This window comes from Nipponia nippon, unplaced genomic scaffold, assembly GCF_047370975.1.
Source record: "Nipponia nippon isolate SJK-2023a ecotype South Korea unplaced genomic scaffold, ASM4737097v1 scaffold_9, whole genome shotgun sequence".
Classification (NCBI taxonomy): domain Eukaryota; kingdom Metazoa; phylum Chordata; class Aves; order Pelecaniformes; family Threskiornithidae; genus Nipponia; species Nipponia nippon.
Window position 1 is genome coordinate 9,153,323 of NW_028262413.1, and position 23,153 is coordinate 9,176,475.

Below are 23,153 nucleotides of genomic sequence, written 5' to 3' on the forward strand. Positions count from 1 at the left end.
AAATAATTTCACATGTAACTCGCAAGTCCTGTGGGACTGGCGAGTTTGAAGGCAGTGTAGGGTCTCTGTAGAGATGAAAGTTGGCCTGGGCTGACACCAAAGGACATCTCTCTGTTCATGTGAATGGGAACCAGGTTTCTACCTCAAGTAATCAGAATTGTTTCACTGACTGGTAAAGGCAAGCATCTGAAGAGGCATAAAACTTTTAGACAGAGGATATGAAGGCAGGCTGGCTGAGAAGCAGCAACTAAAAGTCAACACCTTTCAGAAGACCATGTGAAACATAGGGGAGGGCTCAGCCCCTCTCCTAGTAAATGCCTGTCTGAAAAAGCCATGTAAAACCTTGCCAGTCTGAGTAAATCAAACCCAGCAGACTGCATTTGTGAGACTTTACTGGAGATAAAGGGTGAGATTTATAAAGTGCCTGTGTAATTCAGCAACAAAAGTGCTACCAAAAAATTCTTCCCTAAGGGTTCTTGTAAATCCAAAGCCTCTAAAACCAGATTTTGTGACTTTTTTCCTATTGATTTAAATGGACTCTGTTTTATTCCCAGAGCATTTTAAACTTCTTATCAATACATTTTTCCAGTTTTGTTTGTATATGCCAAACAAAGCAAAAGCTTTAACATTATCCCTATACATAATGAAGCAGATTTATTCTGACAGTTTAAGTTTGCTTAAATTTAAAACAAAGTTCAGGGCTTTAGAAACCTAGCTGAGATATTATCATCATGTGATAGAATGCCACTTTGCCCACACAATTATCTGTTTTCCATCTCTATATTTAAAAAAAATATCTGGAAGCTTGAAAAATATAGCAGTACTCCATTTAAATATTTAAAGAGCCTCATTATAAAAATTCAGCTCTAAAAATAAGTTGACAGCGAGGACAACTAGCACAGTGTGCTCAGTTACAGTGGTGCACATCTGTAATTTGGAGAGGGAGGGACTTTTAAAGGTCATCTAGAGCAACCTCCTGCTCCACGCAAAAGCCAACACTTGCTCAGGTCAGCTGTGCATTTGTCTTGCTGAATCTTGAAATCCTGGAGCAACTTTTCATTTATTCCAAATTTACCTTGGTGTAGAACTTGTCTACATAGCAAAACTAGGAAAATGTATCCAAATTAAAACTAGACACCAGTGTAAAATTAATTTGTTGAATCATATTTACTTTTTTGTAGGCATGGTTATTCATGACTAAAAGAGCAAAAATTTGATTTTTGTTTCCAAAGTAAATTAAGGTAAGTTCAATTAAATTCAGTCTAATTCTGTATAAGATTGTCTTTTCAGAGATTTAACGCAGTTGAACGAGTTGGTTTGAAAAGATATTTTGGAATGGTTTGACTGAGTGTCTCCAAGTGAGATCAAGGACATTACACATGTTTAAAAATGTACTTGAACCCTTTTGTGACAACTAAGGGTAATTTTTTGGTCTTATGGATACGCTTTTTTTTTTTTTTATACCTACCATACAAAAATGGAATAGCTGGTTTAATTTAGAATTTTATCTGAAAGAAAATCACCAATTGAACACTCAGAAGGATATCGAAGGCTTACTCTCAATAACGTCCAAGGGAGACAGGAGGAACAGACCCACTCTATTCCATGGATTAGCCAGGTAACTAGGGATTGGGACTTAATTGCATTATATGATTAAAATTTCCCTTTATTTACTGTGATGAGTTAGCTGTAGGTTGGCTTTCTAATGTCACCTTAACTGGCTCTGGAAGAAAGAGCAGGATGAAATAAGAATGAATGTGACGTGCTCAGCTAAAAGGTCAAATTCTGGCCTCAGCAAAGGCATTGGCTTTGGAGGTTCCCACCTGGGTGCAGCTTTCCCACCAGGGGCCCTGGCCACAGTCTGGCTCATGAAGTCCCCAAACAGAATTTGGTCAAAGTACAGCTGGAGAAATTACTTTAACCTTTTAATAAGTGTCCAGTGCTAAGCAGATATGAGTGACTTCCAAGGCAAAATGTCATAGCAGAGCAACTGTGAACAGTGGGGAAGTCAGTGAAGGAAATCAAGGCCAATTTACATTCAAACACTGCCATTTCTTCCTCTCTCCCTTCCCCAAGTAAACATGCTCTGCAATAATGTGGATAGCAGATTGGTCTTAAAGAAAGCAAGGACTTGCCAACTCACTGGCACTCTTAAATAATTTCAGTAATTGCTTTCCAAATTTCTAATTTGTATTTTTACTACACCTACAGTTGAGAAAATCAGATTTTTATAATCCATTTTCAGAAGTCGTCTAGAGTTTACTTACAAGCACATTAACCAAATTGTTTTGGTTTATATAGATTTTATAGATTTAATGTCCTTGACTGAGGATGAGAATGTCCAGAAGTGGCAATAAGGGTGAGCAAAGGGCAGAGCTGGTGCAGTAAGAGCCCCAGAGAGCACGCTGCTCTGCTGGGTGTCTGGCGGATCCAAAAGTCCAAAAGGAGCCCGCTTGCGTGCCTGGGAGGATGTTTTCCAGCGCTGAGGGAGCTCCATGGGGAAAAGGCTGATCAAAGTAGTGATTAAAGGGGGATCTTGCAGGGTCAAACTGAGCTCCTTTGTTCTTCTGTTTTTTTCTTTTTTTAAAAAAACATTTGCACTCCATAAAGCTAGCTCTTCTCTTGAGGACATATCAGCAATTAAACCTTTGCTTGGCTAGCTAGACTGTCTTGGATTTGTTTTAGAAATACAGAAGAAAGTGGCACATCTGAATTCTGGTAACCTCAATTCTCTCCATGTCATTCATTTCTGTTCAAGCTGTTGAAGTTTTATATTAAGCTGTATTTCCAGAAATATATTTGCAAAAAGGCTGGATACACAGTTAAGCTTGTGAAAGGATGCTTTTCCTCAGCCACTCAGAACACTAATTATAAACATTAAAAAAAATCATCATGTCCTTCAGTCAAAACTGCAGTAATAAAAAAAGCTAATTAGACCATAAATGCAGCAGTCCCCATCGCATTTGAGGGTGTGGTACCCACAAGAAACTTGAATCCAAGAAATCTTTACTTGAAGGGAAAATATTTTTTATGACTACACAACTTCTAAGGATAAAATAGGCCTGTTAATCTATGCATAGGCAGGGAATGAGTTGTGATTTTCATAGGAAATGTGAGTTTTGCAGTGCAGTCTTCATCATTTGATGAAGACTACATCACCCTGAGGATGAAGGGGAAAGAGCACAAACCCAATACAGCAACTTTGCACCATAAGAAGTGATTTTTGTTTTCCAAAACCTTTGTTTCCAAATGAGAACCTTAAAATTGCTCAACCGTAGTAATATCTTTTGAAACTAATCACCTAAACAGAAGCCACCTCAGAGGACAGTCAGATCTTATTTTAGCTGCCCCGCTCCACCTAACTGACTCCTCAGGGTTGACCCAGGCACTCAGATGTGGGATACAGGAGCCAGAAACTCACACACAAAACCAGATTCTTCCCCAGGTTCTCCAAAGGTGGGCCTTTCCTACAGGAGTTGACAAGCATTGCTTACTCACTCTGAAGTCCTGATACAGGGCACATTACCAGACTAAGTCCCTACAAGTAGACATACAAAAATTCTACTGTTTTCTAAGTTTTAGCAACAAGTTTTGCCAACTTTAACCAAGCAAATTTTTTTTTTTTTGCACTGAAGCATCTCAGATTTTCTTTTCTTCCTTCTTGTTTTTTTGGCAGACTTATACAAACTGCATCTTTGACATAGCATGAAATGTGGAAAGGCCCCATTACCCCACCCTGTTATGAACCATTAAAGAAAAAAGATTGTTTTCCCACTGTGGTTTTACAAAAAAGTATTTGCACTAGCTTGAAAGAGATTTTTTTTTTTTTAAGTTACATGTCAGTTTCAAAAACCCCACTAAGATTTTTTTCACAAAATGCTTGACAAGATGAAAATGATGCTGCTTCAAAAGTCTACAAAACAGTTTGACCTAGTAATACCAGTTCCCCAAATGTACTGATACAAAAGAAGAATTATTCTGAACAATATAACTATTCCCATGCATATGCAATGCTGTTTGCACAGTCTCATAGCTCCAACTTGCAGTCTACTCACTCATGACCCCCACAAGGTTGCTCCCACAAGTAAGCCATCTCTCAACAATTATTGATTGCCCACAGCTGAAAGCCATGTGGAACCCAAGCAACTTCAATCACAACACTATTAAACCAAATTAAAATCTGACCTTTTACATTAGAACTTGCGCCTCCCAAACGTGTGTCTTGCTCCATCATGCAGAAAGAAGCAGGGCCAAAAGGGACAAGCAAGAGATATAGACACCAGGCCAGAGGAGACACCTAACAGCAGAGGGAAGGTAGCCACATCCCTTTTCAGCCTTTAAATAGCAAAGGGTGGTCAGGAGCTGACTGGTCAGGAGCAGGGTGATTTGGCCACACAGGACTGGTCAGGAGCAGGGTGAGTTGGCCACTCGGGATTGGTCAGGTTGCAAGTTGTTCTCCAGATCTCCACGATCTAACACTAACATGTGAGGAGGATGTATAGCCCATCTTGGGCTTTTTCTGGAGGCAACAGCTGTAAAGTTGCCACTTTGGGTTTAATGAGTATGGGCTTGCTTCTAACTCAAAGAAATCTGTAGCAAAGTTCCCATTGCCTGTGGTTGCACAGGATCAGGACAAGCTTGGATAAACAGTGTCCTTGGTGAACAGGTGTTGCTGTTCTTTGTACAGAGAGACAAAGAAATACATAAGAACCAAAGAAGCAGCCAGCTGTAGTGTTAACACCGCCAACAGAGCCTGAATCCCAAGTGACTGGCACTCCTGAAATCAGTCTGTCATAAGCTGTACTATAATGGCCTCCTCTGTATGCTACTGGTCTATCTGAAATGCCTTATACCAGGCTGAGGGACCTTTAAGTGGAATAAAGCTCTATCTAATGCAAGTTTGGTGGTGTATCCGTAATGAAATGACAACTTAGTGTCTAGAGAATGCAGCCTTCTTCCAGCATGACTGCACGGAGTGATGAAGTTAAATTAAATCAAATATATAAAAGTTAATTTTTCTCTCTGCTTGAGGAACTTCAGGTGCTGAAAAACCATGGTCTCTGGAGTGCAAGTAGGCAGTCCACCCCTATTCCCACCAGATTAACATCATCAGAGGATCAGAAATGAAATGCCATATCTTGCACCCAAGTAATGCATTCTGAAGAGGAAACAATTAACTATTGCCAGGTAATATTGTCACAGGCTGATTAGGTGACACAGTGACTAATGCATTTCCTCAACCAGCTCATAGCTGCAATGAAGACACAGCAAGATTCCCTTTCACTGAAAGCAAATATTAAAACAACATTCATTATCTTTTCATGAAAGGGAAAAAAACAGTGACCTTGGCATAATTTCTGTCTCTCCTTCTCCTTCTTTCAAAACAAAACCAAACCAAGGCAGTGCCTCCCTCCAAACCCATCAAAAGACAAAGCCCCAGTAGAAAGAAGCATAGTCTTTTTAACCATTGAAGATGTTTTAAAATCAGCCTTTCCTACAGGGATTTCAGAAGCTCCATTGCAGCCGCAGCAAGCAAATGAAGTGAAGCATGGGCCACTGAGTCAAAGAGGGAACGAGAGCAGACATACTACAGTAAGCTATTTTAAACCATTATCGGAGATCTGTAGCTAAGCTCTCCAGCGGCCTGCTTCTAGCTAAAAGGCTTCCACTTGAGTGGTTCAGATCATGTAAGTTTGTTTAAGATGCATAATTCATGAAGGGTACATAACACCATCCTTGAATAAGTTTTCACTCACCACCTGCTTGACAGGGAGAGAGCTGACAGAGTAGTGTGACTTCAGAAATCTGACATTAGCACGCTATGTGTCCCAGGAAGGGAAAGGGATCACTCCATTGTCTTAACCCCTTTGCTGGTATGAATGCCTGAGGAAGCCAATTGCACCAGCTAATTCCATGATTAGGACTATTTCCATCTCTTGTCATTACCATTAAAATAAGAGAAAGACAAATGATGTGAAGAGTTATAACTACTTACATTATAGTCCTTGAAAAGAGTATGTAAAGAAAATGTCTGGTTTTATAGGCTTTAAAAAAAATCTATTGCACATCCAAGGCCAAGTACAACCATCCCTACTCAAGCTGAGTAGTACCTTGCAACTCAAATAGTCCCACTGAAATCAATTTAGGATTATATAATGCAAGTATGGAAAGCACCACCCGGTCTTTTGGTAGCAAAATAAGATGTGTAAGGAACAAATCTTCACCTAAAATTAATGTGATTTGTCTTGTTGTGGCTAATGGAGCTGTGGTCATTTATATCAGCCTGGAGTCCACTGTAACAGCGTGCCTATTGTAGAGCACTTGAGTTTTAATTACCAATGGTAAATAGTATGTCCTTAAACTTTATAGACCTTATATATTTGTCCTACTTTATTTTGTAGATAAAAGCCCAACTGTGGTCTGATAGGCAATTTAGGAATGATTTATGGTCTTTGTCTGCTGTTAGTAACAGTTTGGAAGTTGCTGTGTGACAGAAGGGAGGGATTTTTTTCTAATTTATTTGGGGAGATAACGGTTGGAGTGAAACTGTCATACATTGTTTTCCCTCATAAAATTGTGATTTTTTTTTTTATCAGAGCTTTAGAAAAAGGAAAAAAAATATAGGGCAAGACCAGGTATAAAGAGAACAACAACAGACACAATAGACAGGATGAAGGATCCAGTGCATGGTAGAGAAAGAGCACTGCTTTCATAATTTACGCTGTGGGCCAGCAGTCCCAGCAGTGAGCCTTGTCCCACTCCTACCCAAATCCCCAGCTATTCTCCCTAGACCTCCATTTATTTTGGCTCCACTGAAATGTGCCTCCTGCTGTCAGGCTTGACGTGATGTTTGGATTAAACACAGACACCTCATCATTCCATTTAAAAGGCAGAAACAGCAAACACATGCACGCACAAGCCAGGACAGGTTAGTTTTCAAAACCAGAGTATACTGGAATTGTCATCCTCTTGTACACACAGTCCCCAAAATAAACATTTCACACAAAGCAATATTTTGCCTCCTGTGTACAGCAGAGCAGTGAAGTGAAGCTGGACTTCCACCCAGGGCACCCTGAGCATGCACATTTTAAAAGAAGGAGGTTTTTCCTTCCAGGAGTTCAGAGAGGTTTTGTAATTGGTGGCTTATATGACCCTACTGTGATTTCTGCCCTATACCAGAGGGCTGAGACTACCTAAAAAGTGATTTGTAAGTCAGACAGAAATAGTGAAATACATGGACCTGGTGTATTGACGTGCACTTTATCCATCCTTCTGTTACTCTGAAAGCTAGCATGGTTTTCTGCTTTTACAAGGGTCATTTGAGTCTTTTATCTGAATCAAATCCCGCTCTTGCTTCCTGCAGGGTGTACAAGAGAAATGACACCGAACATTATTCTCTTACGAAGGGGGAGAGACTATCCCTGAGACGTGGGTGTTTCCTGGGGACAGCCAAAAAACTGACAGTGGGAAAATACTGCTCCTCATGGCAATTGTTCCCTGTTTACCGAGACATTGTTTGGAGAGAAAGAAGTTAATGCCTATTAACGTAACTATTTTGCATCTCTCCCTGTGTAAATCTGAGCAGAAAGGCTGGTGAGGCAGTAGGTGCACGCAGGATGCTTTGGCTCAGGCTTCCTTCCTCAGTGTCCCCGAGACTGACCTGGAAAGGGGCACGGCTTTTGCTGGCAGGTGTTGTGGGCTTCAGCCACAGTTGTGGGTTATGGAAACATTCCCAAGAGGAATGGGAACTTCTTATTCTGGGTAGCTGGGATAAGCAATATAAGTAAACCTGGGAGTTTAAAGATTAGGGGCTGCCTTGGCGCCACAGAGCCAAAAGCCAGGCTGCCTCTGAGCCATAGGCTAGCGGGCAAGCTGGAGAGGAGGGTGGGAGCCATACTTATAGCTCTGCAACATTTCTGGGATCTGTAGGGGACACATCCACATCTCGCCCAGCAACTGTCCTGCAAAAGGCCCACATCAACTTCAGTTGATTTGATCTATTATTACCTGCTTCAGTCCCTGTCCTTTTCCTACCTGCCATTACTGACCCGATTTAACTGCCTGCTGATGAAACTCTGTTCAAATCAAAAGGCTGCCTCTGTGCAGGACTAAACCTTCTCCCAAATAGGCCTGTTGGAACATATTGAAATAGTCTTTAAAAGTTTACAGAGTATTACAAGATCAGTACAGATCTGACCATTACTTATTAATTGTTCAATTCAAGGGATAACTATTTGATAGAAAATGGGGTGGAGACCTGGGAAAGAATTACTTTAATGAGATCTCAGTGACTGATATTTGGAAATATATTATTAAGTGTCTGCAGTGTGGCACTGAGATTTCCCAGTGTCCTTGGGAAAAGGAATAGCACCCTATGCTCTTGTGTCTCTTGCAGGGTAGCGACATTGGAGATCAGCTCAAATGCACCCACTCTCTGCTAAAAACAAAGGGGGCTTCAGAAATGGCTTAGCAGGGTTATGCTCTGCATTGCCGAGGGGTGGAAGAGCCTGGGCCTTTGCCTCTTGAAGCTACCTTTTCCTCCAGCAACCTTTTTCCTCCTGCCTTCTCCTCCCTCCACAATGATGTATAAACAGGCTTTTTCTAAATCATCCCCCTGTCTTAAAATTAAAAGAAAGTAAGCATGCATTGTCTTCCCAGAAATAAACACCCAAGACAGGAGGCAGGAGAACTGGATCTCAATCATTTCATTCCTTTAGAGATACAACATGCTCACAGCAAATGTAAACAAGGTCGTGCAGTACCATCCCATGATTACATATTCAAACAGAAGGATGTGTGGGGAAGTGTGTACAGAACAAAATAATTTGAGGTACCAAACCTTATACTAGCATACATACATGCAAAAAGCTATTTGTAGCCAAGATATGCAAAGAATTATGCGTTCAACCATCCAGCCAGAATCTGCAGACAAGGGAATACAATACAATGAAACTGTTGATGTGCATTTGTCTCTGGCATGAGGATGTGAAAAGAATTCCATCTGTCCTCTCCAACAGGCAATTATTCAAGATTCCTAATAGATAAAATCAGAAAGCACAAAAAGAAACCACTGAGTTTTCAGGACTGATGGGAGGAGGGCTTTGAGCATGTCCTTTCTAATTGCCATTCAACCCTTTAGCAAAAGGATGGGTTAAAGGTCCCTGTGTTGGACTTGGAAGGTAACACACAGCTCGTCCCGAGTACAGATTTCCTTTGTGACCATGAGAAAGGCTTGGACAGAGCTCATAGAAAATTGTCATACTAGTGTCTTATCAGAAACTATATAGAGAGATTAGATCATCTCTATTTCCTGGTGTACATTAGCCAGTGAGTAGGCAAAAGCCCATGTGCACCCCTATTTATACAGGGGTGTTGTACAGAAGAGAGCACTCATCTTTACATGAGAGGTGCATAAGGCTCCTGACCCATGTGGTAACATCATTCAATTGACACTTCAGCAGCTAAACAACCATCCTACTGAAGCATGCCACTGTGTGAATACAGTCAAATTTATGTAAAGGTTGAATGTAGAAGAAGGAATAAATACAAGTAAATGAGAAAAAAGTTCCTGCACACTTAGATGCACTGAGCCTGCTTTTCGGCTCTGATCCTTACACAAGTTGTGTTTGCAGATGTGCTCACCCATGACCTCCTCTGTGGCAGGGGGATGTGACGAATTGCTCTGTCGCTCAGCTACGTGGGAAGGGAATGAAACCCGCATCCGGCAGTGCTATGAGAGTCGACAAGCCTCCCCATCCTCAGCAGGGCTCCATTTGCAAAAAGAGGCCAACAACGTGGCAGGGCACATATTCTGCACAGAGCACCAGAGGTGCAGTAAACCTTGACGTACAGCATATATCCACATAGCTGTAAAGAGGTTAAGACTCTCTTGGTAGGAACCAATAGGCAAAAGCCTCAGGAATGACTATTTTTCTTTCCTGACTGCCCCATAAGAGAACATAGGGAACAATTCCTCCTGCCGCAGTTAATGGTTTCTCCCCCAAGAGTTCCATTGCCTGATCGAGGACATTATTGTTTGTGCAGGGACACTGAAAGAACGACCCCAGTCCACAGTTTTATAAGGAAGGAAGAGATGACACCCGGTCTCGCCGTATCAGCATTACAAGTGACAATGAAGCAATTAGATCGCTAACTGGATCCAAATAGTATATAAATTTCATATTTATTATGCTGTATTTTGGGCTTCCACTCTTTGTTTGGTTCTTTGCAGAGGTTGCCAAAGATTTATGATTTATAAAAAGCATCAGGCTGCACTGTGTTTCCTCGGGTCCAGTTAAGGAAATCCAATAACACAGGAGTTTTGTGTTGTGAACATATATATATATCTTCCCCTGTAACGTTAGGCCTGTCAAAGTGAAACTGATAGGTTGGAAATGAGTCTGCAGAGGAGCCGAAAAGGAGAATAATTTTACCAGAATTGGTGAAACCCATCAGATACGTATCAGAGAACAAGAATTAGCACAGTGTACTGTGCTATTTGAGGAAGAAGAGGAGCAGTGGAGTCTAACTGGCTAGACAGTTCAAGATACCTGGGTTTTAGGTCTGTTTCTACTGATAATCTGTCGTATGACCTTGGGGAAGCACCCTTTTTCTCTCCACACTTGCTTCTCTCACAGTTTGTTTTGCCTTATCCATTTAAATTGGAAGCTCTTAGGATGGGGTTTGTCTCCTAATGTGTGTTCAAACAGAAGCTGAAATGGAGGGACTTTCAGCTCTGTTGTGGGGCTCAAGGTGCTACAGTAATACAAACAATAATAAAAAAGAATGAGTGATGCAGTATAATTGCATGAATAATAGGGTACCTTTTAAGACCGTTCTTCCTGCCAGATCATCTTTGTGCTAATAAGTTCTATTTACTCAGGGAATATTCAATAAATAATAAATAAAACCTCAGGCTGAGACTTCCCCAAGCACAGCAGGTAATTTAGATGTATTGTCCATTAAAATTGATGCAAAGGGTGCATCTAAATCCCTTAGCGCTCTCAGAAAATTCTTAGCTTGAATATTTAATTTCCAAGCTAGGCAACCGGCAGGGTGGTCTCTGTATCCAGCAGACAGTGGGGTAGAAATTAAGAGGAGTAATGGGCATACTTGGATGCAGAACCCTTACTCACCTGAGCAGCTTTACTGGTCATCCGATTGCTTTTGCTCCCCCGAAGTCCTGTGTGAAGACTCTGGGAATCAGTTACCATGTGCCTACAGGGGATAGGGCTGGGCAACTTTTGCTTCCTCTGGATTCTGAAGATGAACAGATGGGGCAAAGAAAGGAAGATTAAAAAGGAAAAATAGCACCTTCCTTGCATGCAATATTCCATCTACGTCTTCTACCCCCACTGCTCCAGCCTGAAATCGTGGTCCTGAGAGCACACAGTGCTGTTCTTGCTTTTGGCAAAGGTCGGTGGAGACCCTTGGTGGAGATCCATGGTGGATCCAGCAAACGGGAAGTCTAAAGCAACTCAGTGTCACCTTCTTGCCATTTCTCACCTCCAAATTTCTTAAACCTAGTGCAAGGGAGGAGGAATAGCACCAGACTTATTGTAAATGCCACATCACTAGGGCGGACAGGACAGATGTTCTTCGAAAGGTGCTCACTGCAGCTTTGGTAGATCACTCTGTCTCTGTCGGCATGACAGATAACAGCCTCCAGACACCTATGAACACATTAAAAATATACTTCTGTCTCTGAGCAATGCACATTGGTGCAGTGCTGTCTCACTGTGGAGAAGCAAAGAAGGCCGTACCTCTGGGAGAGCTGCTTCAGCTCTGTTTTTCACTATTGTTCCTTCCTGACAATTTTGCCACCCTTGATACAAACCCGAGCGAGAGGTAAAAATGAAATGAGTTCTTTCTGACACATGCATACATATTTAAGCATTTCTGTCACTATACGTTAGAGTTGCAGGCACTGTAATGATGCTGCTTAGTTCCTTGCTTCTTGCATGGCGTCAGGTAGTAATATTAGGCTATAAGGTTTCAGAAGCTGAACAAATCTCCTCTTTCTTCCCATTTCGTATTGGCCATTAAACTTATATTATCATCAGAATTACAATGAAACAGAGCAGTTTCTATAATTCTGTGAGGAAATGAGGCCAAAAGCATCAGAACAAAATACACATCATTAACAGAGCCCTGCTCATAACACCCTTAAACACACAGCTCTGTGAATATTCATAGTCTATTTTTGAGGGACACTAAGCTTAAATTTGGCAATTTTGGTTGTGTCATCTGTTCTTGGGCCTTCTGGGATCAGAGCACCAAGGAAAAATAACAGCTTTCAGTGTTGTTCAGGGTATCTTTCTCTCAGTAAACAAGGCAGAGGCAAGTTTCTCTACAAAAAAGAGATGGTAGACCCACATTTGAATGACTTGTACCTCACTTTTTAAAGAAGTGGATTGTGAATATTATGATGCTGGATTCATCATTAAAGGACAGACCAGATGGAGAAGGCTCAGACTATAGTCTCATCCCTATGCAGAGGGATTTCTACAATTGCATATTAACTGTTACTGGAAGTTTCCATACACATGTAAATCCCTCTGTACTGGAATGAGAATGCAAAGCTTTATGCCCATTACAATAAGTAGCGTGAATAGCTAATAGTCATTGCAATTAAACTGAAAATCAATTTGGCCTGCTGGCACCTGGAACATAAAGCAGGAATTTTATAAATGATGATAGTTTTTATTTAAACAGCACCTTTCCTGTCAGCGACACCTTCACAGATACAAATAGCAGGGAAGTCCAGTTACATGTACATCAGTGAGCCCCAGATAAAATTTTAATGTTCAGGATGTACTGAGAAGGCACTGTTCTGTTTACAGGTAGTTCATATGTATACTACCATCTCGAATATGTGTATGCTTATACTTACTATAGTCGATTTAAAAAAAAAAAAAAAAAAAAAAAAAGAGGTCTGTAAAACTTAGGAAACATCACTGCCATTTGCCATTCCAGGTGAAAAAGCCCTAAGCACTTGCCTTTAGTAAAAACCCACCAAAACAGATTCCCAGCCTAATGCCAAAAATGTGTCACCGAAAGTGCTCAGTGCCAGTAGCCCTCCTGAGAGGCAAGGCCAATTACCATTAGCATGGTCTTAAAGTAGCTGAATAGTCTACGAGACCCATGCTAGCCTCTTGGATCCATAGCATCATTCCCTGAAAGCAACCATATATCTCTCCTGGAGATACCTGGGTATCTCAAGCATGATCCTGCATGGAGTGAAATACTTAGGCCATCCTTACTTTATCATTTTAATTAAGAAGAGATTCTGCTATTTCCATACTGCACTGAGTTCTTGGGAAGAGCAATTCAGTAATATGTATAAGATGTTACTACAGTCATGGTGGTCATACTGATAGGAAAAATATGCTTGACACCAATCTCTGGTTACTGCACCGATACTTGGTTCACTCAGCCATTTGGCCCACAAATGGATCTGTGAATTGACCATGCTTCCTTTTGCTGTTGTCTATGGCTTCACAAACCGTTGTCTGAAATCAGTTGTGTGACCCACACTACACCCTCAAGCAATGGTTCTCAGTGTCAGATAAGTCAGTGTATTTTGCTGAGAATATTAACAAATTGATACTCTGGAGATAAAATATTTAAACATCTGTTCAGAGCAGAGTGTTTTATAGTCTTCATGCGTCTAGAACTGCTACAATAAAATTACATATTTTCCTCATTTCCTCATTCTAAACTCTTATTGTTGCAAACAGCATTTAGTTACCATTCACTGTACTGCAGAATTTTGCTACACTGGGATGAATGAAACTATCCTGGAGAATCCACCCAAAATTCAGTATTAAAACTATGCCCAAAGCAAACTCAGAAAGTACAAATAATAGAAATTATCTAGAATGTTTTATCCATAATTTATCTTGGAAACCGAACTGGTAAATATATTTTGCACATGAACTTAGTTCATTGGTGCTACTTATCCTCAACCTTCCCTTAGCAGTATCCCTGGACAGAGCTCAGCAAATGCCCCTGCCAAGTGTATCAAGCCCATTGAGTCTGTTTATCATAATTGTTTTGCTTGGAGCTCCCTTTCCATCCTGCCTGACTACAGAATTTCATGAATCTGAAACAAGTAGAAATTATATGAACAATGATTCATTCTCCATTATTCACTCCTCAGAAGACAAAGACCTGGACTCTTCTTTCAAGAAAGAATTTGCCTCAACATGAATTTATAACACTGAAAATGGAAAAGTTGTTTTTATGGAAAAAGCCTGCAAGCAATTCAGTTTCTCCTAGTAGCATTATAATTACATCCTGTATGGGGGGGAAAAAGTCCAGACCCTCCAACCCCAAAAAGAAAAAGCTTAATCCTTCCAAAAAGCTGTTACTTACAAAATAAATAAATCTATTGAAATGCCATTATTTTTGCCCTGAAAAAAATTGTCAGGCACAAGCTTAATATTAAGTTTACTAGTAACCCACAGATAACAAGGGTCCTATCAATAAATGAACCTTCCTGTTGATTTCCATGTCGTTTCATGAACTTAATCAAATTTTCAAGTCTTCTGATGATTCAAGGTTCTTACTGTTATTCCTTTGTCTTTCTTCTCTGCTGTTAGAGAGAGGACAGATAGACCCATGGATGAATGGAGACATCTTCAAAGAGGCCAGACATTTCAGCATGTCACACACAATGCAAAAAGTTATTTCTGTCCTTTGCTGCAGAAGGACTGAGCTAAAGTCTGGCTTTTTTTTTTTTTTTAAATGAATCTACAAATTCAATATCACTTGCTGCTGTATTGTGAGCGTGTGTGTATATGTGTATAAAATGAAGTACAAACCTCTGTTTCAGTCTAAACGAGGGAAGGGGTGCAAATGGAGGGTCGTTGTAAAGCTGTGCAGAATATGGGGAAGTCAGCCAAACTGCCCTTTCAGAAATGGCAGTCTTCCCAGCCTTGAAGTCTTCTGTGGAAAATAAAATATTCTATTACATTATTTTCCAATTTCAGCTATCTCCCCTGTTGGGCTCCAGGGTGGTATATTTCCAAAAGTTCAGAAATATTTTGCTGCTCACCATCTGCCTCAATAGCTGGACATATTGGACATCAACAGCAGGACCAAATATCTGTGGCCCAAGGACACCAAGCAGCTACCAGGGTCATACCAGTGGGAATATCCATGCTGCAAATCTCTGCAGCCTCGCTGACCAAAACATTATGGGCACACAAAAATAAACTCCCCCTCCCTACATACTCCCCTTCCCTTCTTGACGAACATCAATACAAAATTGTCTTGCCAAATTAGGATGAGCTTGGTTTTAAGTATAAATGTTTTACTGCACCCTGAATTTGTGGAAATGTGCAGTGTTGATTTCTCCTTTCCTCTGCGCAGAGTGTGCTGGATGTTTTCCTTTGTGGTGTGTACACAAACCTTTGCACAGTCTCTTTTATGGCATTAATCACTATGCAGTTGGTCTCACTATGCAGTTAGTCTCCCTATGCATGGCATTTGTACAGCCCTTTCTTATAATTCAGGCTCTTCTCATGGAAGTACTTTCATTATTAAAGAGGAAAAATATTTCAGCATGAGGCTGCACTAGAAGCAGCCAGCCAGCTTTGCACTTGGCTTAAACAGGCTGGTCCTCATTAACTCATGCAGAGGCCTGAGGTACTACAAGCCTACTGCACCAGGCAGGCAATGTATTACACTCCACATCAAAAGCTCTTGGGAGGGCCAGGCAATGTAACCTCAGAACTTTCCCCTAGAGGTACACATTCACATTTAAAAAAAAAAAATAGGAAGATGATCTATTTTGACACTCACGTTCTTTCTCTTCCTTTCCCAGACACTTTCTTTCTCTCCCTCTTAGACATGCACAGACACACCTATGAAAGACATACAACTGGCAGTGTTAGTATCTGATGCTTTTCATCCTGTTTTCCAATGTAAACATTTATTTTCAGTTTGTGTGCTGGATATTGAAGAATACAATCAGTATTTTCAAATGTCATTGTTCGGGGGAATGGAGTTCTTTCAAATGAGAACTAGATACTTATGATGTCGGAGTCCTCCTTTAGAGCATACCAAACTGTCATGACTGAGAAGACAGTAATGCAAAGGATAATTATTCAGAACCATCTGCTTTGCAGACCTCATCCTGGGACTTTATATCCTGATAATCCAGAGATTAATTTAGGAACAGATTCAATCAGACCAATATTTCCAATGGCAAATACTAAACAAAAAAACCCCAACAAACAAAAGACCCAACAAATTAAAACCATGATTCTTAAGAATTATGAAGCTGAACTGAAAGCCATGAAATTTAAAAAATATGTCAAAATTTCTGTTTTCTCAGTTTGCATATTTTATTGTGAGATGTGGTGGAAAAAACCTAACAGCTAGACAGCCTAGGCTCCAGGCTGCTTTACCCAAACAACATGATTTTAGACCAACTATCCTGAAAATGTTCTGGCCTAAAACCCCAGTATGCTTCATGGCAACTTCCTGCTCTTCTAAAAGCAGACGAACAAATTCTCTAAATCTGGAATAAAGCAGATGAAACTCTAGGTGTTGCTGTCATACAATTTCCTTGCTATGAATTCCCTAAATTCCAAACTATTTGCTCAAACCTCTCTTTGTTGGCTTTCTATGTGGTAAACAGTACCTCTACACATAGATACTGCTCCTTTTCACTGGCAGGTGATAAATGCCAGAAACGGGCCATTCACATGTATATACAGTGGCAAAACAGGAAAAGCATGATCTACTGTGACCACTATAGAAAGAGGTCCCCATACTTCAGCTCGAACTGAAACAACATCCCTGACTTTGGTGCAGCCAGGAAGGAGGGGAAAAGAAAAATCAAAGTTATATCACCCAGTAATTGAACTGAGATTTCTCATTGCGTGTTTGCAGTCTCTCTCCAGGGTGCATAGCAACAAAAACCACCTCTGGGAGAGTTGTATTCATGTTAATTGGCCATGTCACCCTGGAAAGGATCTTCTCTTCCCTTGTTAGACTGAAATCTCTTGGGGAAGGAGCTCAAAGGATGCAGATAAACATATCTCTTTCTTTTCATTTCAGAGGCGTTACATTGGTTTACATTACTGAAGGAGCTGGCCCTGTAGGCTTGCCTGCACGTGGCTCGGAACAGAAGAAACATGATGGATTCAGGCCTATGTACAATAGCAATACAGAAAATCTGTATAAAATTACAGCTGTTGCTAGAGGATACTAACCATGAGATTTGAGTAACTGATGCAGGGAGAGCGTGGGGGAAGAGCTGGTATTTTCAGGTCAACTGGAAGCTATTGTGTTTGGAAGCGAGAGGAAAACACTGTTCACGTTGCTTTTATGAAACATGTAATTTACCATCTCCTTTGCCATGCCTTAAGAGCTTAATTGGACACAGTTGATAGAGACGTAAGCCCAGCTCCTATCTCAAGCTTATATTTCCAAAGGTCACAGATTTCACGCTGATCTCCTGCATTACGCTATCATTTCCATGAGAACCTGAGGAGGGGAACATTAATTGCTTGTGACTGTAATTGGCTTCATGATGGTTGTCAGGCCAGTGGCTGGGAGCACACACCCCAGAACAGCTGTCAAACATGTAACCTGGTAGAAAGCCACCAAGTGTCAGGAGTGTGCTCTGAACAGGACTGATATTTTCTGTGCCCACAGAGGCTCTGCGATCAAGACAGATCTCTTGACATAATGATTCTCAAAAGTGACTAATTTGAAATAGTTTCAGCTGATGCAAAGCAAAGATGCAAAGCATGCACAGTCTGTTGGCAGCAAGGTTCACCTTCAATCGCAAAAGGGAAATGTGCTCTCCTAGATCTATGTGTATTCAGGCCATGATGAGATCACTGTGGTATCACTGACACAGCACTGACATTCCTGGTCAAGGGTTAGTTTGAAAAAGCCAAAACCAAAGCCAAAAACCATCGGATAGTCACCAGGTACACATGGTCTAACTGGCATTAATACCAAACCTGGCTTCTCTCCTGCTAAGTCAAAATCAGTCCCTCTTTTGAAGCCAAGTAGAGCAACTCAGATCAATCAAAATATCATCAGACAGAAGTTGTGTTCTTTGTGTTATTATTACAAATATTAGCTCTGCTCTTTAAGACCATTTAAAAACAACTATCCTTGATGTAATAAGCACCAAAGCAGAGAGGTTTGAGCATGCCTTTTAGATCTATATCTGCAAATTATACAACAGCAGCTCTGTGCTCTGCAAGCAATTGCCTTTTCTTCCTGATGGACCAGTCTCCAGCTTCCCTTCATCCTGATGGGATTCCTGCCTTGGAGTACCACAGTGTGTGCTCCTTTCGAAACTATTAGAGGAACTACTGGCTATCATCAGTGTTATTTCTATTTTAATAGAAAATTCTGGGCTCCACTGAGCTGTGTGCAGAGAAAATCCAGAGTGAGAAGTAGTTCATGCCTCAGGGAGATGACAGTCTAAATAGACTAGGTGAACAGGGAAGGAAAGGGAAAGAAAGCTGTATTGATGGTGCACAGAGACATGGGTCATGAAAGGAATTGGTCAAGGTCAAAAGGAGAAGTCTGTGCTGGAGCTAGAGAAATGATCCCAAGGCTTCGCAAACCAAATCCAGTGCCTTCACATAGAACTTGCTTTTCCACAAATAAATACCTTTTGAGAATTTCAGCCAAGAGAAGATAATTCAACATGTGGTACCTAATGAAACTGTTTTTCCCATTTTCTGCTGAAGAATGAGATGGAGCAGGGACCAATGGGAAAGATATGACTATGGTTGCAGTCTTCTGGGTATTTCTTCAACTAGAAGAAACATGTTGATGTTTCAGGTCCTTTCTAATGGACTTCTTAGGTATTGTTCTCTTCTTGTGTTATTACAGGGTTTTCCCTTGTTTTCAAGCAGCTGTTTATCACACTAATGAAGAAGGTGAATTGAAAATGGAACAGTTAGTAAAAAGCCTTATTTCCTGAAGCCCAGCATACAGGAAACTGGTAAAAAGTCTATTAACAAAATGACTGTATATAATGACCAAAAGGACTTAGAAGGTGACATATTTCTCTGTGGTCATGGATTTAAACAGTTTGCTGCATGTTTCTGCTGCAAAATGTAAGAAAATAATCAAATTAAAATCCTCTCAAAAACACAATTATAGATCTCAAGTATCAAGCATGTAGGTACTCACATGTACAATTTCAGATTGGAATTATAGTTCCTTCTAATTATAGAACGCAGCAAAATACACCCAACAGCTATACTTATTTAGAGGTAAAAATGAACTTACTCCTTCACACACTTACTTACACAATTGAAGGAGAGAAAGTAAGTACACAAAACACACACCATGCGTAAGTGAACACACGTGCACCCTTGAAGACAGCTGCTTCTAGCAATGCAACACTAGAACATGAGAAATACAGTAGTATTGTTACATGCTTTTCTCCCGAGTCCCACAAACTGGGTCATACAAGAAAAAGCCAGCCCAAGAGTCCCATATGTTTACCACAGTGGCACAAAGACTCTTCCCTATGTGTGCAGAGCACTGTTTGGAGCAGACCATGCTAATCAGTGCCACAGCTGTTCAGGAAAGTAACATATAGGACTGAGCTTGCTTTTCACCTCAGTAAAATTAATCTTAATTATAGCAACTCGCTCATAGCATTAATGTGAAATACACTGTAAGGCTGAATGTAAATTACAAATTCAACTCAATTTATACCTGCAGCAGCTCTTTTCCACAAGGTTAGGGAAAGTGCTGTAAAAGCACCACCAAAATGCCTCTGAAGCCTTCTCTCTCTGCAATAAGAGCAGGAAGATCCAATGCTAACAAGCAAATATACTCTTGGGCAGAGCTAGGGAACTTGATAACGCACCGAGTGAAGCCAACAGGAAGACTCCCCAGACTGCAGATGAGGCCACGCATATATCGCTTTGCCATTTGGACCTGGCTTCAAACTGTGTGAGCTGGAAAACAGAAAAAAAGAACAGCAGAGCCATCACAGTGACCTCTCTGTGAACCTGAATTGGGTAGTGCTTTGCTCCCTCCCACGCTTTAATTCATATTTCTGTGCTGACTGTAATGCTGTGTACTGGCCCCAGCAAGTATTAAATTAAATATTTATACTTTCGTGATGAGATACTTTGTTACCCTGTAAAACTTGCACATATGGAACTCTATTAATTTATGCTAATTCCTTATTTCTCTAGAAAAGCCTTTCTCCTCATTAGCATTTGATCGTTTAATACGACTTTACAGCACACACTAAATTGAAGCCCATAATCTTTTGTAATTGAAGCTTCGTGTGTATTCATTGTCATTTTTCAAAAAAAAAAAATGAGGGGGAAGGGAGATGTGTATGGTAGTTTGCCTTCGCGTGGCACGCACTGCTGCGAGAGGGGATTAGCTCTGCAGGGAGCTGTTTGCAATGCCAGCTGCAGGGAGCAGGCTACATTTGGAAGGCTGGACCTGCCCTTGTTTGTGTTGAGGAAGCATTTTCTCTTGACCTCAATGAGAGCAGAACCAGTCTTCTGGCACACTGCCAGTGCCTGCCAGCTGTATTTGGGGATGGTGGTAGGAAACGAAAGTAGAGGTGGAAATTTCAGCCCACAGAGCAGACCTACAGCAGACAAAAATTGTCCAGTTCACCCTACCCAAGAGAGCCTCCCTCTTACCTTTTTCTCCTTTTATGGCCCATTGCAGCCCTCTGTTGTCCTTGCTGAACCTTGCCATTACGTTCCTGACATTATGTTGAGATCTGGTATTATTGGGGAGGAAATTAGTATTTCTTCTCTTGCTATAGCATTGTCTTTCCTTGTCCAGTGGACCAAATTCACTTTCACTTACCCACAAGTCTAACGAAATGAAGCAAATATTTCTGGCTAATGCAGAATCTGTCCCCCTTGTTGGATCAATCTCTGTTCTGGCACCAGCTTCCCAGGCTCATCTGTGGGATTCTTCTAACGAGGAGCCTTTCTCCAGTGCTCATCTCTGGCCATAAGCTGTAAATCAGAAGTAAACTGAAAGTTTTCCCATTTCAAGAAAGGAAGACAACAGAGTGGTTTTTTTTGCTTTCAGTACCTGGCCTCAAACAGAAATCAGCAGAGAACAGTGGGATGCAATGCTGACTTTCACATTGCTCTTTATTCCCCTTCTCCCACCTTGCCATTAGCAGCTGGGGGTCTTTAGCACATTGAAGAGAGACAGCTGGCAAGCTTCTGGATTTTTCTAGCAGTAGTACAAAAGAAAGTCTTTTAAATTTCCAACAACACTGTAAAAATGTATGGTTTATTAAAGTAAGTGTCAAATTTATGTAATTGGGCACAGAGGAACAGCTTAGTGCCTCTTGAAATACTGTTTGGTTTTTTTTTTTCTTGCAGCAGTGTTCACTTTGTTCTCAATTTAAGGAAACTAGAAGACACCTACCTTTGCAACAGTTCACTGAGTATTTTGAGGTTTTTAGTGCTTCTGTGTATTTTACACACAGTTAAATGAGGCTCAGCTTTACCTTGCTGAATTCTCTATACTGTCTTTCATGAAAAAAGGAACTTGCACATGCATGTGTCCAGCTACCACTGGACTTGAGTTGATAGGAGTGAAAGAACTAATGCTTAAATAGAGTCTAGTAACATGTGTTTCAAAATGCAGACCACCTGATTTTACTAATATGAGCAGTGTCATTCAGGTTAGCATACCTTCTGATACACCTGTGTCAAAATTATCTTGAGTTTTAATGTAAGAGTTGTTGAGTGACTGCAGACTGCAGGCTGGTTTTATACATTCCTGACATTTACAGCAGCAAGGTTTACGGAAAGGCACTCAGCCTCCACCAGCACAGCTGAGTGATAGCTCAAAGCTAGGGCAGGGCTGAAATAACAGAAATCATCCAGCTGTGGAAGATTAATAATTGTAATGTACAGAGGCCCCACTACATCTTTGGGGAGGAGTTCACGAGCACTACCTTAAATGTATCCTTAGAATTGCATAGAGGGAAGCACTGGACTGAATGCTGTCATCAGTTCTCAGGGACACATTGACAAAGACATAAACAATGAAAAAGCTAAAAATATCCATTGCCCCAGTTACAGAAAACACCTGCAGCCAGCAGAGCACTTAAAACTCATTTAAGTCTCACTGAGTTTGTTGAGAGAAGAACGTGCCCACTGGCTGTTCTTGAATCAAGGTGTAAAAGACAACATTGCTATGTTTGTGCTTGCATGTTGCGGACATAAAGCAATGACTTCAACACCAAGTACTGTAGACTGACTAAACACATCCTATCAGCAATTTACAACCAAAAAAAAAAAGACTCTACATTTTTAAGTTTAAAAAAACACTTCCTATTTAAATGCCATCTGCCTGCACTGATGTTTATTTAAATTGTCAGTTAATCAATGAAATCTATTTGAGCTAGCAGTACATCACAGCAAATCAGCGTAATCACCTTCATCTTCATTTAAATTTAGCTGGACTCATCTCTTAATTCTGCCCCTGACCAGATGCAGGTCAGAAGTGAAAAACAAGAAATATATTTTACCAAATGGAGTTATGTATCATCTATGTTGCTGAAGCTCATCCTCTTGGGGGAGCACATCATCATGTTCCAAAAAGCTCACTTCGAGTACCTATTTTCCTAGGGCAAGGAGAGGAGGAGATTGGATTACTCACCTAGAAATTAACAGCACATCCTAAAGCTTGTCTAAATCCTCTATCAAACAGCTCTTCACATTTCCTTTACACCTGGCTCAAGCCAGGAACCAACTGTACCAATGTGTCAGCAAAATATGCTCAGGTCTCTGTCGAGGTGACGGTCAGCTAATGAAGGCAGTGTGTTTCAAATCAGTGCTCTCAGCCAGTTACACTATCTTTTCAAACACTGACCATAAAATTACACGGTAAGTGCCTTTTAAAGACAGTTACCACATGGTTATTGCTGCTTTCCAAATTAGATTGTCATCATGAGTGTTAAGAAGTGAAAGATACAGGTAGGGAACCCGTTAATTCCTTAGCTCTGGCAGGTTGGAGCTCCCAATGCTTATTCATTTTGCATTAGCAAGAAACATCAGAACATCTCAGCTCTCCACACCACGAGGTAAATTATTCCTGGAGCACTGTACTTGGTACCTTCAAGTTTAATTACCTTGTAATCTGCAGGTCGTGTTATT

At 40.8% G+C, this 23,153-nt stretch overlaps 1 protein-coding gene across 2 annotated transcripts; it reads right to left on the reverse strand.

Annotated features, from left to right (window-relative positions):
• Positions 1-8,844: 8,844 nt before the first annotated feature.
• On the reverse strand, positions 8,845-22,583 carry LOC148050090 (uncharacterized). 2 transcript variants are annotated; one of them, XM_087744648.1, is made up of 9 exons: positions 22,526-22,583; positions 20,836-20,990; positions 20,664-20,746; positions 19,865-19,955; positions 19,711-19,787; positions 15,808-15,869; positions 14,826-14,949; positions 11,136-11,259; positions 8,845-9,034 (listed from the first exon to the last, which is right to left on the reverse strand). In XM_087744648.1, exons 3-9 carry the CDS (start codon positions 20,684-20,686, stop codon positions 9,026-9,028), a joined length of 510 nt encoding a protein of 169 aa, XP_087600774.1. In that variant the 5' UTR covers positions 20,687-20,746; positions 20,836-20,990; positions 22,526-22,583; the 3' UTR covers positions 8,845-9,025. The 2 variants fall into 2 exon arrangements, with proteins under 2 accessions (XP_087600774.1, XP_087600773.1); XM_087744647.1 differs by lacking the exon at positions 22,526-22,583 and adding an exon at positions 21,070-21,091.
• Positions 22,584-23,153: the final 570 nt, after the last annotated feature.

Coding starts and splice junctions, on each gene's coding strand:
- LOC148050090 (XM_087744648.1), bottom strand. CDS start 20,686: ATGGGCCATAAAAGGAGAAAAAG. Junction 14,950..15,807: donor GGGAAAGGAAGAGAAAGAAC/GTGAGTGTCAAA, acceptor TATTTTCCACAG/AAGACTTCAAGGCTGGGAAG. Junction 11,260..14,825: donor TCGTTTAGACTGAAACAGAG/GTTTGTACTTCA, acceptor GTTCATCTTCAG/AATCCAGAGGAAGCAAAAGT.